This window comes from Amphiura filiformis, chromosome 5, assembly GCF_039555335.1.
Source record: "Amphiura filiformis chromosome 5, Afil_fr2py, whole genome shotgun sequence".
In the NCBI taxonomy this organism is placed as follows: Eukaryota; Metazoa; Echinodermata; class Ophiuroidea; order Amphilepidida; family Amphiuridae; genus Amphiura; species Amphiura filiformis.
The window spans coordinates 69509129-69521814 of record NC_092632.1 but is presented as its reverse complement, the minus strand read 5'-3'; the positions used below and the strand labels follow the sequence as shown (position 1 = coordinate 69521814).

Sequence of the window (12686 nt, the reverse complement as noted above, 5' to 3'; positions counted from 1 at the left end):
TGTAGGGGCTAAAGGATTGTGTATAAATGTAATGTATAAAAAAATATTTGTCTGCCCAGGCCACCTCTGAAACAAATTTTATACCCCCCTTCCCCTTGGACCCCCCCCCCCAGTGAAACACTGTGATCCTGTCTACATCACTGTGTTAAGGATTAAAATGATTGCCTTCATTTTAAATTATTCAGTACAGGCAACTACTCTGACTCACGACTCACATCCCTGCTCTAAAACAAAAATTCCTCTACTGTTTCAACTTGTTGGGCAATCTGGGAGGAATGACCTTATAACCCACATGAAGCTCTGTTACCAACATTACTGGTTCTGATGTTGTAAGGTTGTGCAATAACCTGACCAATGTCCCTTTTTAAGCAACTCTAATTTGACATTCCACATACTAAAGCAGAACAGGGAATACCCCTATGTTTGACATATAAACCCCACTACATGTACATACATGTATATAAACTGTGTGATGTGAGAAGTGATATGTTTTGTTTTTGTTACTCTATGTCAATGAACTTTTAACACTCATAAAGTTCCCTGACCTTTGCATTAAACTTAATTAATTAATTGCTTACTCCTTAATTCATAACAAATAAAGTATCCTATATTTTAAGTCATATTAAGCTACAAATGGAAAATAATGTGTGGAGTTGAATAATAGCGTGCTTTTATTGGGAGAGGAGCCAAAATTTTTACACCTTCCTTTTATTTATTTATTTAAATTAATTTTTTTAAATTTTATTTATTTAAAATAAAAAAAAACAATAAAAAAAGTTAGGGTCGGGTCTAATTTTAGGGTAGGTCGGGTTACGTAATCAAACAATTTTTTTTTTTTAGGCCCAATTTTTTTTTAATTCCAGACTTGGTATTTTTATGGCATTTTGAGAAAAAAAAGCTGATGTTCGCCGAATTTTCAAGAAAAGTTGATTTGGTTTTTTTTAAATAAAAAAGATTCTGCATTACTTTTTTTTTGGAACCACACAATTTTACAAACGTTTTGAGACAAACCTTTTTTTGGGCCTAACCAATTATGAGTTGAGAACATCTAAAAGAAAGAAGGACATATCTATCAATCTGCAAGTTACATAATCAAAATAAACTAAACCATGGACATTTGCACATTCACATTATTTCTCTTATCATAAATTGCATAAAGCATAATAATAAAGCATAAAAAACATATAGAAATAAATTAACAGATATTTACAATAATAGCAAACAAGCAGAGTTTACAAAGGCATCTGTATCAATGATAAAAACGGTGTACAATATTTCAACAAAATTGTTTACAAAACAATATTTGTAGCTTAAGGTGAGATTTATTTGTTGATCAATTAGCATCTTCACTCGGGGATGGATGGAGGAATCATCTAATGGTTTGACTAACTATCTCATTAAAATGGGCTGTTCCATTTAAAATCCACACTACCCCTGTGGAAGATTTTGGAAATAATTGCCACAGGGGGAGTATGAATTTCAAATGGAATGAGCAAATTAGGCAGCTCCATTTGAATTCCATACACCCTCTGAGAAAGATTCAACCTGAATCTTCTACCGTGGGAGAGTGAGTTTCAAACGGAGCTGCTCATGTGTTCATTCCATTTGAAATTCATACTCCCTCTGTGGAAGATATTTCCAAAATCTTCCATAGAGATAGTGTGGATTTTAAATGGAACAGTCCAAATGAACTTTTCAATATTCGTTTGATAAGGCAAAATAAAGATTTTGAAATCTAATGCTGTATGCAGCCCCCTCTCTTTTTTTATATCAAACTCAGTCAAAATAAGTTTGGGATTCCTAAAACTTTCAAAACTTGACATTCTTAAACACATAATGAAATATTTTCACTAATTTCAAGTTTTAATGTTAATCACACGATTCTTCTTACAAAATGCTTTTAAAACATATATATAGTGTAAAAAAAATGGGAAAAAATAAATTTATAGGCCAATTTTTGCAAGACAAATGCGAGCTGCAAAATGAACAAGACGCACATTAGGTTATGCAGTAACTGCATCACTACCATTAAGTGCAAGATAATACTTCCAATCTATGCACCCAGTAACACAACCTATGCAAATTCTATTGGCAACAAGAACAAGCTCTTTGTTTAATTACTACACTGATAATTGCATTGCATGTAGTCCTTTCATTTGCTAAAAAATTAGCAATATCATAATATGTGATGCGATCAAGCAAAATCAGTCGGAACTCTGAAATATTGATTTTGAGATATAGCCAAACAAAGGAAAATTTTCCTTTTGCTTCCTTTTGTTTTGAAAACTCTTTAATTGCACATATCTTTGGAACTAGTTGTTCAATTTCAATGGGGTTTTCTGCAAAATCCAGCTTTGTAAATGCTTTTTACTGTTCTATAGGAAACTGAAAATGTATTATTGCCGATTTTGCTTGATCGCATCACATATGGAAAAACATAGTAGTGCAAGAGGAAAAGTATAAGATTATTTTCTTGTGATGATATTTGGGGATAAATATCTACGACTGCTATCCATTATCATATACATGAAGAAATAACCAGTTTTAACTCATCAAAATCAATAATTATTATTTTCTAATTATATGCATAGAATGATAATAAATAAGATAACACCAAAAATGACTACCCCATTGCAAAATATTGTTCAACTAACCAGCATACAAAAATTTGAAATTTTTTCTTAATTGTTCTAAACTGGGAAAATACACAAGTATATTGGTCCTAGGGAAAACTCAGGGTCAATTTTGGTCTGAAATGCAGCTAAAGTAAAGGATAATGCAAATCGCAACTTGTGGTCAAATTTGTCCCATGAAATAAGACACACCAGCCAATAAGCTGCACTATATTCCAAGAATAAGCACCATTAGGCTATTCCAACTGAAATAAAAAATCACCCACTATGGAAGAATTTATTGAGCTTAATGTCCCAGGCAGGTAACTCCATTTGAAATTCACAATCTGTGTGTGGAAGTCATGTATTCCACAGGGGGTGTCTGGATTTCAACTGGAACAGCCTATTGTTAAAATATTAAATTAGAGGGCGTATGACAGGCGTCATGTATCCGATTTTAAAGTTGCATCAAATCACGATCCCCTTCTAATTAGTGATCCAACCATTATTTGCTAACCACCTCCGCTGAGATCAATTCAGGAGCAAAAGCTCTAATTACACAATGCTAATAAAATCCCACCAATAAATCCATCTTTTTTTCTCTCTTATTTACAGCATTTACAAATAAATTCATATATATATTTGGATCAAAATGTTAAGTTAAAAAATTACAGAGAAACAAAAATAGTTGCTTATATCACAGACATATTGCTTTCATTGTATATGTTCATGAGCAAATACAAAACAAAAGACAAATATTTCTGTTGTCATAAAAACATATAAATTGCCTTTTCAATCGAGGCTGTAAATACCAGTTTTATGGATATCCATAAAACTGGTTTAATTTCATAGTTCAATAAATGCATCAGTCCCTACTCCCATGTACAAGATTTCAAACTACAAAATAATCACTAGGGTGGGACTGTCAGCATTGACTGTTAGTAAAGGAAAATTGCTTCAGTAGGCGTTGTTGGATGCTGACCACATACATAATTTTTCCATCATCAACAAATGAAGCCAACTTCACACCAGTTTTTAATAAGCACATCAATGACAAATAATACCAGTAGCTTTGCTATGCTACCAAGCATAAGTAATGATGAAAATATTTGAAACAATCACCAGTTATACTTTCATTGTGAACCTGAAAAACTGTAGCATTAACACCTACCGTATTTCGTCAAATAAACGCCCCCGTAACATTTTCCCAAGGGGGGGGGCGTTTATTCAAGGTCAATTTTAGAACGATAATTCCCGTTAAAATCATTAGGTAAACTAAAAACACATGCTAAAATAACGAACTATGAACTAGAAACACTGACTTCTGGCTCACTTCAGGGTTTCTGATCCAGATTTTCGCCAATTATTGATGCTATTATTGACCATGTGCGCAACTTGGTAAGCTTACTACACAAGATAGCATGGAAATATCTGCATTTTTGAAACATCTTGGTTGAAAAAAGTGGTGGGGGCGTTTATTTGAGGGGGGGGCGTTTATTTGTGGGGGGGCGACTATTTGACGAAATACGGTATGTTCGACAACTTCTGATGTGAAATTTACTATCAGCCCCAGCAATTGTGATAAAATCAATTAAGCTGTTATTTCTTGTAGTGATAATAATAATTATGTACAAAACACAGTACTGATACATAGTGTGGTACAAAACAAGATTAATACCATATAGATAACACTTTCCGTTATTTTTTTCCTCCTCTCCATCCCTATAAGTTGATTTTTTTTATACAGTCGAGTCACCTGAGATGCTCTTGTATTATAATACTTCTTGTATTTACAAGTTTACAAACAACAAAAAGTGTACTATTATCTTCTGTCAAATTTAAACGAAATTAAATCAATAAAATTAAGCTTGCCAAATAAAAATCAAGTTTCATTTGAGAAACAGGAGAAAACAAAATACATTGTGAATTTTCTGTTCAAAAAATAAATTGGCCACATTTAAATAACTCTACATGTGCAAATAGTGCCATTTTTTTCTTCCAAAAAGTATAGCACAATCATCAAGCTGAGAAGCCAATTTTGCATTAATTGATAGATGTATATTCAAATCTAAGCTACTCACCTGTGCATGACAGGCTGATATTTAAATCTTGCTCAGAAGCAATTCACTGTAGAAGTGACGTAAGGCTACCATAGCAATAGATGAATACAATTTTTGAATAGATTGCCCTGCACTACAACGTTCACACAATACCTATGCATTGAACCATAGATGTCAAAGAAATGCTAATCACTCGTAAGATTAGTATCTTTGAAAAGAGCGGTATTGAAAAGAGCGGTATTGTATTCAATCCAAGGGTCGCACTAACCTAACTGAAGCTTCTGACGCACAAAAGTTTGTTTCGGTGAAACCTGTGCGTCAAACCTGTGCGACTTTCCGACTCATTCCAGATCCCTAAAGGGGTCATCCATGACCCCTTGTTTTAACCTGCTAGTGCTACCCCTGATTCAATCAATGATTGCAGACATACACAGGTGATGAGTGCAACCTGCTTGTAGTGCAGGGCGATCTATTCAAAAATTGTATTCATCTATTGCTATGGTAGTTCACTTCTACAGCGAATAATCAGATCATGATCTGACGAAGGGTAAGCAGAATATGGGTACACTGGAATGTCACATCATGAGACTAAATTGGGTTATCCCAGTTGAAATCCAAACACCCCCTATATGGAAAACATAACCTTAATCTCCCACACATGGGAGTGTGAATTTCAAATGGAGTTACTTGAATGGGTAACTCCATTTGAAATCTACACCCCCTGTGTGAGATATTAAGGTCCTTCATTACCTTCATTTCCAAAACAGGGGGTGTAGATTTCAAATGGAGTCACTCATCCAGGTAGCCCCATTTGAAATTCACACTCCTTATGTGGAAGATTAAGGTCATGTCTTCCATACGGGGCGTATGGATTTCAACTGGAATACCCCAAAATTCAAGGCACAGTATAAAACATCTTTAATTACTTTTCTAGCCATGTGGGTTGAATATTCACTGAACGCAAACACTGAGTCAACAATCACAACTTTGAGCATTATTATACATACACACATATGCGACTAGAAATTCTAGGTGGTGAACTAATAACAAATGGGAAAACAAAAAGAACATTCAAATAGAAATGATTGTCACAGATATCAAACTCATTATGCCAGGAATTCCTTAATTGATTGTGCATGCTCACCTGACTTGTTACCAGTGTTTTAGTGATTTCACAAAACAATGCTTTATTAGTCTACCTGATCAGTGGAATAGACCATGGTTGGTATACATAGTAAATCATAATTACATAATTGTCAGATGTCACACAATGGATACTACTAGTATTATTTGGCAGAAATTTGTTGTCCGAGGCATTCTTAATTTTGACTAAAAAAAAAAAAAAAAAAGTGTTGCCCTAAACCGTCCGGTCCTAAATCCTGAAAAATCAGGGTCGCAATTTTTTTTTTTTGGAATGATGATTTTACAGATTTGTTCAAAAATGTTTTTCACTTAAAATTAATATTATATTGAAAGACTAGTCTTTAATTGATGTCTAACAGGTATCCAGAAGTCAAAATTGACAAATGTCCCCTAATTGAAGAAGCATTATTTAATATTTGAGGGGATTTGTTAAAATCTGAAGGTTAAAAAAAAAAAAAAAAAAAAAAAAAAGAAATCCGACCGCCCGACCCAACTTTCCCATTTTTCCACTTGAGGGCAACACAACAATATTTTTTTTTTGGCCTAATGAATAGTATGGGGAGTGTAGTAAGTGTGGCCACTGGGCTATTCTAGTTGTAATCCATACACCCCATATGGAAGACATGACCTTAATCTTCCACTCAGGGGGTGTAGATTTCAAATGGATCGCCCATTCAGGTAACCCCATTTGAAAATCACATTCCCTGTGTGGGGATTAAGGTCATGTCTTCCATAGGGGGTGTATATTACAACTGGAATAGTCCTTTTTCTCAACACCACTAACAACAACTTAATACTTTAACAGGCTTTCCAAAAAACAAAAACAAAAACAAAAAACAGGAGAATAATCATTTCGATACAGCCTATATAAGTATCATGCAAAGAAATAATATTGAATCATGTTACATGGTTTGTCATTTTTTGATGTGTTTTTCACCCATCTCTTCATATATTGTGGAAGGGAACATCACTTTTGAAAGCTTGTTTAACCCCATGAGAACTACCTGCCGATTGGCCAAAGAGAAGTTTTCATTATTAATTGGCCCAATCTGTAACATTGTTAGAATAATTTTCACCACACCAAAAAATTGGGGTGAATTATTTGCAAAGCTCCATTCTGATTGGTGATTAAAGTGAAACTATCATGTAATTAACCAATCAGAGGCAATGTTAGATTGGCAGGTAGCCAGGTAGTGCTCTGGGGGTTAAAATTCACAGGCACTGATACTGATACTGATACATTGTTACATGTAGATTTCTAAATAAAAAACTATTTTTGTATGCTGCAGTAATCAAGACGATCAAGTTTCATCTTTATAATGGCTGCATATAAAAAACAGGTGTTAGACGAAGCGAAGCAGGAATGACATCGACCGGATAATTTATCTGCTCCTGACCTAGATAGCGCCTCGGATCAATGACCAACAAGCCAAGTTCCAGGTATCAAAATATTTACTTGTGAAAGTTGTTCTTTACCCAATTATAATAGCAGATGTTGATTATTGCACAATAAACATAGCCATGGCTGCAATTAAGTGGAATGAGCAAATTAATGTAACATGTTTGAAAAAATACCAGCAATTTTTTACCACAAAGGATTTGTTCTACTCATTTTCATGTAGCTGTTTTCTACTCATGACCAGGGACAGGCGGTTTGCGCAGAAAAAAAATAGCAAATTGCGCGGAGATTGTGCGGAACTTTATTTCAGTGCAAATCATGTATCCCTGCCCATAGGAAAAAAATAGCCAATTGCGCAGAGATTGCGCGGAAAAAAAGTTCCGCGCAAATCGCCTGTCCCTGCATGACTTCTTCATGGTACAATGTTTCTTGTAAAGAGTCTTAGAAGATATTAACTATTAGAATTGGGATATTCCTATGGAAGATATGACTTTAATCTTCCACACAGGGAGTGTGAATTTCAAATGGAGTTACCTGAATGGGCAACTCCATTCGAAATCTATACCCCCTGTGTGGGAGATTAAAGTCATGTCCTCCATAGGGGTTGTATGGATTTCAACTGGAATAGCCCAATAAAACTTGGTGTGACCAATTCATAAAAATGGATTACAAATCTACAGCTAGCTTAAATTCAAATGATTTAGTTGGTAGAATAAAGCTGTTCATAATCTTTGTATGCAATAAAAACCAAACCACATTAGCAGGTTTTGTTAAGATCTATTAACAAAGGATCACAAATTACACCACTTAAATTTGTATTTAATGAAATGGAAGACCAGTAATCAAATCAATTTGTCTAAAAATATAGACATTTGAACTATTTGGTAGAGTCGCAGCTACATATTTACTTGTTGAGTAAAGCCTACATGATGTCTGTTCAAATCTGGTCACGAAAAAATAACAAATAAGTATGGGTACTTTCATATTACAGTGGAAACTCTTTAATACGAAATTTGTGGGGCCACAAAATTTAGTTTGTCTTATCAGGATTTTGTCTTATCCATCACATATTACATAGGGATTCCAATGCCAGGGACCTGAAAATCAAGCTTGTCTTATCAGGTTTTTTGTATTATCAGAGCTTGTATTAACGAGTTTCCACTGTATAATCTTTATTGTATATCATGGACGAGGCAGGTCCACATCAATCTACATTCATTTCATACCACTACGAATAGGTATATATAGCATGTGACCTCATCAGAGCAGATCAGGGGGTCAGCACGGTAATTCCAAAGCATCAGATACATTGCCTCTGACACAACAGCTGTTTTAATGCTAAAACTTGATAGTTCCACTTAAAAGGAAATGGAGTGCAGTCAACCAAGAGCTATACAGGAGGCTTTTTAACATTGCGGCATTATTTCAATCAGCTTTGATATTATGCAGGAAATTCGGCATGTGGGTAATTAGTCACTTAGTAGAGACCTTGCGATTTCCAAACTTACTTATTACACGCCCGTACATCTATTTAAAATCACTCTCATGTGTCCGGATTTTGAATAGATGCACGAGCGTTTGATACATACGTTTGGAAATCGCAAGGACTCTATAATTTGTTGCTTATGGAGCACCTTTATGAATTTACTCAAAAGATAATTCACTTAATGTATCAAAATGGGAAACACTTCACTTTGTAAATATCGGGATTCCTTACTCTAAAGCATATAACAGAAAATACAATGTGCAACATTTGTTCAGTTATAGCTGAATAGTTGAATCAAAGTTACAGATTACGAAATAGTGGCTTATTTCATATAATCAATATTTCAATTTATCATGAATGCATATAAAAATGATGAAACATTGTCCTGCAAAATTCATATATTGCATTCAATATTCATGTTGCTACATTGCAAACAAATAAAAGTCACTGCAATATAGAAATGGAGAACTAGTGTTTCTTTTTTCCAAACTCAATTGTAAGAGCAGTGAGTGAATGTGTCATAGAATAGTTTGTATTGACTTGCATACAAAGATTTGTTGCTGCGGGTCTACACCAGCCGTTGCTAGAATTTGAGGGATGCCTTTCATTTCAATAAAATTAAGAAGAAATTCAAAATTCAAAGAAACTAGTGTTTCTTTTTTCCAAACTCAATTGTAAGAGCAGTGAGTGAATGTGTCATAGAATGGTTTGTATTGACTTGCATACAAAGATCTGTTGCTGCGGGTCTACACCAGCCTTTGCGAGAAATTGAGGGATGCCTTTCATTTCAATAAAATTGCCTATTGGGAATTTAAAGAGCTTTCAATTGCGTGTAGGAATCAGCTATTTCAGTTGAAATCCACACACCCCCTGTGGAAGACATGACCTTAATCTCCCCCACAAGAAATGTAGATTTTAAATGGAGTTGCCCATTCAAGTAACCCCATATGATATTCACACTCCCTGTGTGGAAGATTAAGGTCATGTCTTAGATAGGGGGTGTATGGATTCAAACTGGAATAGCCCAATGGCCTTATTTGGTACACAATCATGTCTACTCAAAAGCTCAATGGACTATTGAGGTTAAAACAGTTCAAATGTGTTGATCTGTGACCGTTTAATGTAAATATGATCTCCTCTCAAGTTTTAATTATCATTTTAGCATCTGTCAAAGGTATCCATTTTGTCCGTCCATTCTTGACCAGCAAACTCTGTCCAAAATGACAGGCGGCTAGCTAAGATACTGGTCCACACTTGAATGTTACTTCATATTCTTATATAGCAATTAAGCTGGAAATTGTATTTTGGGGTGAACAGATCTTACTTGGAAACCACACTTAACATGCAACAAACTGTGCAAAATGAACTTTTTATGTTAATTGTTCAAATTGTGGAGCAGGAAAACTATTTCCCAAAGATTTATTTTATTATAAAAAATAACCTCTGGGTGTAAGGGTTGGATAACCAGCCCTTATAACCAACGATGGCCAATGAAAACAAAACTTTGGTAGTATATAGCTGAAAAACTTGATTTCTCAAGTTTCTCATTTAATATTGATTGCATTGATCAGATATGTATTTTGCTCAGTTTTCCTGCTTTTCCAACTATTCAACATGATCATATTTGCAATCAGGCCTCAAATAATTTTTCGAACATGTGTCGACAAATTGCACCCTGCTTCTTATTAAAGTTGAGGTGCAACAGGCTATTCCAGTTTAAATCCATACACCCCCTATAGAAGACATCACATTAATCTCCCACACAAGGGGTGTAGCTTTCAAATGGAGTCACCCATTCAGGTAACCACATTTGAAATTCACACTCCCTACATTGAAGATTAAGGTCATGTCTTCCAGAGGGGGCGTATGTATTTCAAGTGGAATATCCCAATGTCATTTGAACATGGCAGGATGAGGTGTAATAGAATGCTTATTGTTAAAAAAAATTTGCACCCCACTTAAAAAAACATATCGCAACAGGCAATGTTGGAGTGCAAATGGCTATGTGATGGAATCCCTTATTTTAACAATATGTGACATGATCAAAGGGAATGAGTCACATGTAGATCCTGGTCGAAAATGAGTTTTGCATATGTTTCTAAAGAGGACATTTAGAGCTTTCAAAAACTGAAAACCTCATGTTGATATAACGTATTGTTGCAAAGTTACGTCAATTTATCAATTGTTGAAAACAATATAAAACAAAAGCATTTTAACACTTTCTTTGCCAATATCTCAAAATCGATATTAGTGACATCCGACTCATTTCCCTTCATCGTGTCACATATGGTGATACTTCAACATCAACATTCAATGACCGATGACTTGATCCATTACTCTTCTGTTGTCCTTGCATTGAGATATCCTCGTGAACTTTTATCCAAATGGCTACCACATTAATATGCGCATAATAATATCCTCCACACCAACAACTTGTTTCTGCATATATATGACGACTATACTACAATCATGTAAAATCTCCCCACCCAACCCATCTCCGTGTGTTATACCTCTGCTCCAAGATCAAGCACTCCAAGCTCATTGATTGGCACATATTTGTTCTCGATTTGCACTAGTAAAATGGTCTTGTCCAGGTGAGACCTTCGTAGCTGTTCTCTATGGCACGGTATCCAGGAATGGATAACAGTTCCTTCCATACCCTCCTCCGGTTCCCAGCCTTTCCATCCGCTGCGTCCGCCATTTTGTTTCATGTTCTCGTCAGGCCACATGACAAATTTGTTTAAATTGTTGTACACTAATCCTGGATCAATTATCTGTTGATATGAAAACGTTTGTAAGTATTAAATTTAGTATTCTACCAGAATTGTGATCAAGGGTAAAAATATGAATAATCAAAGAAGCCTACTACATAGCCTCCTTGGATCCAGTCTTTAACCAAGACAAGGGAGACATATGCCACTCAGCATCTACAAGCCGATTATCATGTCATGTGACCCCGGGTTACCCTGTGGGTCACATGACCAGGTGTTTACCGCTCCACCTCACTTTCTGATGAAATCCCATGGATGTGGGATGAAATATCAAGTAAAATCTCTGTTTATCATGAATAATCTTTACACAGCCGTGACGTTAGTCACGGCTGTGTCTTTTTTCTTACAGGTTCTTTCTTTCTTTCTTCTGCCGACCACTACATTTGCTCTAGCACTTACATGCTTACACCGATTTTGACCTAACTTGGTCACAAACATCATTGACCATGCCCCTACATGTCATATGAAACTCGTGGGGTCAAAGGTCAAGCAGGGGTCATAGGGGTCAAAAACGTGATTTCAACTCAAAATGCTTCTTCTCTCACAGCTTACGTAGGAGAGTGACACCACTTGCACACATGCATTGTTATTATCCAGTGTCTATGTGGTCCTCATAGATTTGAGGTCAAAGGTCATTAAGGGGTCACTTCCGGTATAAAACGAAAAACCTTCAAAAATTTATATTTGCTAAGAAAAACATAGGACAGTAACGGTATGTTCACAAATAAATTGTAGTTACTCTGTCCATATGTGGTATTTTTTTTATTTAGGGTCAAATGTCATTAAGGGCTACTTCGGTATAAAACGAAATTCCTTTAAAATGCTTCTTCTCCCACAAATAACGTATGACAGTGGCGCCACTTGCACACATGCATTGTTATTACCCAGTGTCTATGGGGTCCTCACAAATTTGGAATCAAAGGTCATTAAGGGGTCACTTCCGGTATAAAACGAAAAACCTTCACAATTTTTTATTTGCTAAGAAAAACATTGGAGCGTGATGGTATATTCACACGTGAATTGTGTTTACCTATTGTACATGTGGTATTTTTTCATTTGGGGTCAAAGGTCATTAAGGGGTCACTTCCGGTCTGAGAACGAAAAACCTTCAAAATGCCCCTTTCTGCCACAAATAACATAGCAAAGTGGTGCCACTTGGACCCATACATTGACATTAGCCAATGTCTATGGGCGTTTATATATTTTGAGGTCAAA

At 35.4% G+C, this 12686-nt stretch overlaps 1 protein-coding gene across 2 annotated transcripts in view; it reads right to left on the bottom strand.

Moving 5' to 3' along the window:
- Nucleotides 1-8384: 8384 nt before the first annotated feature.
- LOC140153632 (pecanex-like protein 1) overlaps nt 8385-12686 on the bottom strand; it is a 77473-nt gene continuing 73171 nt past the window's right edge. For both annotated transcript variants that reach the window (XM_072176427.1, XM_072176428.1), the window contains exon 37: nt 8385-11474. In XM_072176427.1, coding sequence (XP_072032528.1) covers nt 11205-11474 — 270 coding nt within the window. In that variant the 3' untranslated portion in view covers nt 8385-11204. The remainder of the gene's footprint in view (nt 11475-12686) is intronic.